The sequence below is a fragment of the Pristiophorus japonicus genome, unplaced genomic scaffold (assembly GCF_044704955.1).
Source record: "Pristiophorus japonicus isolate sPriJap1 unplaced genomic scaffold, sPriJap1.hap1 HAP1_SCAFFOLD_1024, whole genome shotgun sequence".
In the NCBI taxonomy this organism is placed as follows: Eukaryota; Metazoa; Chordata; class Chondrichthyes; family Pristiophoridae; genus Pristiophorus; species Pristiophorus japonicus.
This window is the reverse complement of record NW_027250675.1, coordinates 2,501-10,000: the sequence shown is the minus strand read 5'-3', so window position 1 is coordinate 10,000 and position 7,500 is coordinate 2,501. Positions and strand designations below refer to the sequence as shown.

The 7,500-nt window shown below is 56.3% G+C and overlaps 1 protein-coding gene across 1 annotated transcript in view; it reads left to right on the top strand.

Annotated features, from left to right (window-relative positions):
- Window positions 1-7,500, top strand: part of LOC139241274 (calcium-binding protein 4-like) — a 76,977-nt gene that overhangs the window by 68,305 nt on the left and 1,172 nt on the right. Inside the window, exon 5 of the mRNA XM_070869923.1 lies at window positions 7,490-7,500. This exon is cut by the window's right edge and continues 137 nt beyond it. Coding sequence (XP_070726024.1) covers window positions 7,490-7,500 — 11 coding nt within the window. The remainder of the gene's footprint in view (window positions 1-7,489) is intronic.

The window sequence follows — 7,500 nt, the reverse complement described above, 5'->3', positions numbered from 1 at the left end:
TCAAGGGGTATGGAGAGAAAGCAGGAAAGGGGTACTGAGGGAATGATCAGCCATGATCTTATTGAATGGTGGTGCAGGCTCGAAGGGCCGAATGGCCCACTCCTGAACCTATTGTCTGTGTTTCTATCAACAACCCTATTTCCGTTCCGCTAAGATTTCCCAGCATAATGGAAAATAGGCTCAAGCACAGACCCCATTTAATGAGGGAGCCCCTCCATCAGGGACCCAGCCCCAGCATCATCATAGACAGTCCCTCGGAATCGACTCTTAAAGTGAGTCCTCAGGTGACTGAACAGTCCAATACAGGAACCACAGTCCCTGTCACAGGTGGGACAGACAGTGGTTGAGGGAAGGGGAGGGTGGGACAGACAGTGGTTGAGGGAAGGGGAGTGTGGGACAGATAGACCTTGAGGGAAGGGGAGGGTGGGACAGACAGTGGTTGAGGGAAGGGGAGGGTGGGACAGATAGACGTTGAGGGAAGGGGAGGGTGGGACAGATAGACGTTGAGGGAAGGGGAGGGTGGGACAGATAGACGTTGAGGGAAGGGGAGGGTGGGACAGATAGACGTTGAGGGAAGGGGAGGGTGGGACAGACAGACGTTGAGGGAAGGGGAGGGTGGGACTGGTTTGCCGCACGCTCCTTCCGCTGCCTGCGCTTGGTCTCTGCACGCTCTCGGCGACGAGACTCGAGGTGCTCAGCGCCCTCCCGGATGCACTCCCTCCACTTAAGAGGTTGGAGTATAAAAGCAGGGAAGTCTTGCTCCAGTTACACAGGGTATTGGTGAGGCCACACCTGGAGTACTGCGTGCACAGTTCTGGTCTCCGTATTTACGAAAGGACACACTTTGCTTTGGAGGCAGTTCAGAGAAGGTTCACTCGGTTGATTCCGGGGATGAGGGGGTTGACTTATGAGGAAAGGTTGAGGAGGTTGGGGGCCTCTACTCATTGGAGTTCAGAAGAATGAGAGGTGATCTTATGGAAACGGATCAGATAATGAGGGGGTCGACAAGGTGGATGCAGAGAGGATGTTCCCACTGATGGGGGAGACTAGAACTAGGGGGCATGGTCTTAGAATAAGGGGCCGCCCATTTAAAACTGAGATGAGGAGGAATTTCTTCTCTCGGAGGGTTGTAAATCTGTGGAACTCGCTGCCCCAGAGAGCTGTGGGAGCCGGGACATTGAATATATTTAAGGTGGAGATAGACAGTCCCTTAACCGCTAAGGGGAGAAGGGGGCAGGGTTCAGTGCTGGGACCCCAGCTATTTACAATATACATTAATGATTTAGACAAAGGAATTGCATGTAATATCTCCAAGTTTGCAATACCATTCAATATGACCATGGCTGATCATTCACCTCAGTACCCCCTTTCCTGCTTTCTCTCCATACCCCTTGATCCCTTTAGCCGTAAGGACCACATCTAACTCCCTCTTGAATATATCCAATGAACTGGCCCCAACAACTCTCTGCGGCCGGAAATTCCACAGGTTCACCACTCTCTGGGTGAAGAAGTTTCTCCTCATCTCGGTCCTCAATGGCTTACCCCTTATCCTTAGACTGTGACCCCTGGTTCTGGACTTCCCCCCAACATCAGGAACATTCTTCCTGCATCTAACCTGTCCAGTCCCATCAGAATCGTACATGTTTCTATGAGATCCCCCCCTCATCCTTCTAAACTCCAGTGAATACAGGCCTCGTCGATCCAGTCTTTCTTGATATGTCAGTCCTGCCATCCCGGGAATCAGTCTGGTGAACCTTCGCTGCACTCCCTCAATAGCAAGAACGTCCTTCCTCAGATTAGGAGACCAAAACTGTACACAATATTCCAGGTGTGGCCTCACCAAGGCCCTGTACAACTGTAGCAACACCTCCCTGCTCCTATAACTTGTCCTACAACCTTGAAAGATTTGAGTCGGTACACTTTAAGGTTTCTCTATTAAGTAGGGAGTTCCAGGATTGTGACCCAGCGACGATGGAGGAACGGCCGATATATTTCCAAGTCGGGACGGTGTGTGACTGGGAGGGGAACGTGGAGGGGGTGGTGTTCCCATGGACCTGCCGCCCTTGTCCCTCGAGGCGGGTAGAGGTGGCGGGTTTGGGAGGTGTTGCCGAAGAAGCCTTGGCGAGTTGCCGCAGTGCATCTTGTAGACGGTGCACACTGCAGCCAGGGGGCGCCGGTGGTGGAGGGAGTGAGTGTTGGAGGTGGTGGAGGGAGTGAGTGTTGGAGGTGGTGGAGGGAGTGAGTGTTGGAGGTGGTGGAGGGAGTGAGTGATGGAGGTGGTGGAGGGAGTGAGTGTTGGAGGTGGTGGAGGGAGTGAGTGTTGGAGGGAGTGAGTGTTGGAGGTGGTGGAGGGAGTGAGTGTTGGAGGTGGTGGAGGAAGTGAGTGTTGGAGGTGGTGGAGGGAGTGAGTGTTGGAGGTGGTGGAGGGAGGGAGTGTTGGAGGTGGGGGATGGAGTGAGTGATGGAGGTGGTGGAGGGAGTGAGTGTTGGAGGTGGTGGAGGGAGTGAGTGATGGAGGTGGTGGAGGGAGTGAGTGATGGAGGTGGTGGAGGGAGTGAGTGTTGGAGGTGGTGGAGGGAGTGAGTGTTGGAGGTGGTGGAGGGAGTGAGTGTTGGAGGTGGTGGAGGGAGTGAGTGTTGGAGGTGGTGGAGGGAGTGAGTGTTGGAGGTGGTGGAGGGAGTGAGTGTTGGAGGTGGTGGAGGGAGTGAGTGTTGGAGGTGGTGGAGGGAGTGAGTGTTGGAGGTGGTGGAGGGAGTGAGTGTTGGAGGTGGTGGAGGGAGGGAGTGTTGGAGGTGGTGGAGGGAGTGAGTGTTGGAGGTGCTGGGGAGCGTGGTCCCATCGAGCGGGGCTGCTTTGTCCCGGATGGTGTCGAGCTTCTCGAGTGTTTGTTGCAGCTGCAACTCATCCAGGCAGAGTGGGGAGTGTTCCCTCACACTCCTGACTTGTGGTGTGTTGATGGTGGCAAACTCACACGTACTAACACCCAGCGAGTGGTCGGTTCGGCAGTGACTAGATGTGGCTCTTTTACGGGAAACTGACCAGGTTGCCTTTCAACTGAAGTTGTACCCAACGATCTTTTCGTAGCACTGTTTTATACTCCCCAAAACCTGGGCAGTCCCTTTGTGTGTCTCCCCCACACCCCGACCTGTGAGAGAACAGCTCCCACAGGTCAGGCCCTGGGACATCATGGTCCCAGATCCTGTGAGAGAACAGCTCCCACAGGTCAGGCCCTGGGACATCATGGTCCGTGATCCTGTGAGAGAACAGCTCCCACAGGTCAGGCCCTGGGACATCATGGTCCGTGATCCTGTGAGAGAACAGCTCCCACAGGTCAGGCCCTGGGACATCATGGTCCCTGATCCTGTGAGAGAACAGCTCCCACAGGTCAGGCCCTGGGACATCATGGTCCCTCGAACTGAGAGAGAACAGCTCCCACAGGTCAGGCCCTGGGACATCATGGTCCCAGATCCTGTGAGAGAACAGCTCCCACAGGTCAGGCCCTGGGACATCATGGTCCGTGATCCTGTGAGAGAACAGCTCCCACAGGTCAGGCCCTGGGACATCATGGTCCCAGATCCTGTGAGAGAACAGCTCCCACAGGTCGGGCCCTGGGACATCATGGTCCGTGATCCTGTGAGAGAACAGCTCCCACAGGTCAGGCCCTGGGACATCATGGTCCCAGATCCTGTGAGAGAACAGCTCCCACAGGTCAGGCCCTGGGACATCATGGTCCCTGATCCTGTGAGAGAACAGCTCCCACAGGTCAGGCCCTGGGACATCATGGTCCGTGATCCTGTGAGAGAACAGCTCCCACAGGTCAGGCCCTGGGACATCATGGTCCCAGATCCTGTGAGAGAACAGCTCCCACAGGTCAGGCCCTGGGACATCATGGTCCCTCGAACTGAGAGAGAACAGCTCCCACAGGTCAGGCTATAAAAGAGCGGGAGTGGCATGAGCTGCTCCAAGTGTGCGACGGTTTTTGAGATGGGCGACGGTTGACATCATCAAAATCCTGGTCACCGTTTTTGGAGCGTGGGCAGGAACATCGGCAGGGCCCAGATACAGAGGGGTGGGAAGGTCGGAGTGGAGAGAGATTGGGGCGGAGGAGCGACGGAGGAGGGGCGAGAGGTCAGGGCGGAGGAGCGAGGGAGGAGGGGCGAGAGATCGGGGCGGAGGAGGAGTGTACATGTGGACCAGGAGAGGCGAGGGCCCAGGGACAGCACAGACCAGCCCACACTGTGCGATGTGTGAGCGCACTCGGCCCGTGCAGCAGAGCAGGTCTCCAGACGTCCTGGTTCACCCTTGCCCCTGGACCGAGACCTCGCTCTGTCAAGCCCCCGTGTGGTGGCTGGTGTACAACGGTCACCCGACGTTAAACAAATCCACCCACAGGCATCTTCCACCCTCCAATTGGAGCTCAGGACCTGGAATATCGGGGTCCTTCATCAAAACATCTGTGAACTCGTGGACACAAGTCTTCCTGTTTGGAGGGACGGCCCATCATGATGATGACGATGTCGATGGTGGAGCGACTTTGGGGAGTCAGGAGGTGAGACACTCACCACAGAAGACCCAGCCTCTGACCTGCTCTTGTGGCCTCAGTATTTGTGTGACTGGTCCAGTTAAGTTTCTGGCCAATGGTGACCCCCAGGATTTTGATGGTGGGCTTTTCGCGATGGTAATGCCGTTGAATGTCAAGGGGAGGTGGTGAGACTCTTGCTTAGAACACAGAAAGTAGGTGCAGGAGTGGGCCATTCGGCCCTTCGAGCCTGCACCGCCATTCAATGAGTTCATGGCTGATCATTCCCTCAGTACCCCCTTTCCTGCTTTCTCTCCATACCCCTTGATCCCGTTAGATACGGCCCTTATGGCCAACTCCCTTTTGAATATATCCAACGAACTGGCCCCAACAACTCTCTGCGGCAGGGAATTCCACAGGTTCACCACTCTCTGGGTGAAGAAGTTTCTCCTCATCTCGGTCCTAAATGGCTTACCCCTTATCCTTAGACTGTGTGACCCCCCTGGTTCTGGACTTCCCCAACATCGGGAACATTCTTCCCGCATCTAACCCGTCCAGTCCCGTCAGAATTTTATATCTTTCGAGGAGATCCCCTCTCATTCTTCGAAACTCCAGTGAAATATAAGCCGAGCCGATCGAGTTTCGATAGCAGGAACGGGGTGCTGAGGGAATGATCAGCCATGATCACATTGAATGGTGGTGCAGGCTCGAAGGGCCGAATAGCCCAATCCTGCACCTATTGTCTATGTTTCTGAGAGTCTTTCTTCATACGTTAGTCCTGCCATCCCGGGAATCAGTCTGGTGAACCTTCGCTGCACTCCCTCAATAGCAAGAATGTCCTTCCTCAGGTTAGGAGACCAAAACTGTACACAATACCCCAGGTGTGGCCTCACCAAGGCCCTGTACAACTGTAGCAACACCTCCCTGCCCCTGTACTCAAATCCCCTCGCTATGAAGGCCAACATGCCATTTGCTTTCTTAACCGCCTGCTGTACCTGCATGGCCAACCTTCAATGACTGATGTACCATGACACCCAGGTCTCGTTGCACCTCCCCTTTTCCTAATCTGCCGCCATTCAGATAATATTCTGCCTTTGTGTATTTGCCCCCAAAGTGGATAACCTCACATTTATCCACATTATACTGCATCTGCCATGCATTTGCCCCACTCACCTAACCTGTCCAAGTCAGCCTGCAGCCTCTTAGCATCCTCCTCACAGCTCACACCGCCACCCAGCTTAGTGTCATCCGCAAACTTGTTGAAATGGTCATAGCCCGGCCCTTGTGTGGCATGAATGTTACTTGATGCGTACCAGTCCGAGCCTGAATGTTGTCCAGGGCTTGCTGTACACGGACACGGACTGCTCCATTATCTGAGCAGTTGCCAATGGAACTGAACACTGTGCAGTACTCAGCGAACATCCCCTCTTCTGACCTTGTGCTTACGAAAGCATTTGCGAGGGGAGACATAGAGAAAATATTTCCACTTGTGGAGGAGACCAGAACATGAGGGCCATAAATATAGGATCACTAATGAATGCAACAGAAAATTCTGCAGCAAATTGTTTACCCAGAGAGTGGAGAGATTGTCGAACTCGCCTCCACAGGGAGAGATTGAGGGGAATAGTATCGATGCATTTAAGGGGAAGTTGGATAAACACAGTGCGGCGCTCCCTCAGTACTGTCCCTCCGACAGTGCGGGGCTCCCTCAGTACTGCCCCTCCGACAGTGCGGCACTCCCTCAGTACTGTCCCTCCGACAGTGCGGCACTCCCTCAGTACTGTCCCTCCGACAGTGCGGCACTCCCTCAGTACTGTCCCTCCGACAGTGCGGCACTCCCTCAGTACTGTCCCTCCGACAGTGCGGCGCTCCCTCAGTACTGCCCCTCCGACAGTGCGGGGCTCCCTCAGTACTGTCCCTCCGACAGTGCGGCGCTCCCTCAGTACCGCCCCTCCGACAGTGCGGCACTCCCTCAGTACTGTCCCTCCGACAGTGCGGCGCTCCCTCAGTACTGCCCCTCCGACAGTGCGGGGCTCCCTCAGTACTGCCTCTCCGACAGTGCGGCACTCCCTCAGTACTGCCCCTCCGACAGTGCGGCACTCCCTCAGTACTGCCCCTCCGACAGTGCGGCACTCCCTCAGTACTGTCCCTCCGACAGTGCGGCACTCCCTCAGTACTGCCCCTCCGACAGTGCGGCGCTCCCTCAGTACTGCCCCTCCGACAGTGCGGGGCTCCCTCAGTACTGCCCCTCCGACAGTGCGGCGCTCCCTCAGTACTGCCCCTCCGACAGTGCGGGGCTCCCTCAGTACTGCCCCTCCGACAGTGCGGCGCTCCCTCAGTACTGCCCCTCCGACAGTGCGGCACTCCCTCAGTACTGCCCCTCCGACAGTGCGGCACTCCCTCAGTACTGCCCCTCCGACAGTGCAGCACTCCCTCAGTACTGCCCCTCCGACAGTGCGGCACTCCCTCAGTACTGTCCCTCCGACAGTGCGGCACTCCCTCAGTACTGTCCCTCCGACAGTGCGGCACTCCCTCAGTACTACCCCTCCGACAGTGCGGCACTCCCTCAGTACTGCCCCTCCGACAGTGCAGCGCTCACTCAGTACTGCCCCTCCGACAGTGCGGCGCTCCCTCAGTACTGCCCCTCCGACAGTGCGGCGCTCCCTCAGTACTGCCCCTCCGACAGTGCGGCACTCCCTCAGTACTGCCCCTCCGACAGTGCGGCACTCCCTCAGTACTGCCCCTCCGACAGTGCGGCACTCCCTCAGTACTGCCCCTCCGACAGTGCGGCACTCCCTCAGTACTGCCCCTCTGACAGTGCGGCACTCCCTCAGTACTGGGCGACCATGGAGTGTTGACCTGGGATTATGGGGATGGAGATTGCAGGAGGGGCTTGAACCCCCGAACTACCAACACAAGCAGCATGGACCTCCTCCTGTTTATGATGTTCTCGCTCTCTTGGTTCCTCAGTTTGACATGAA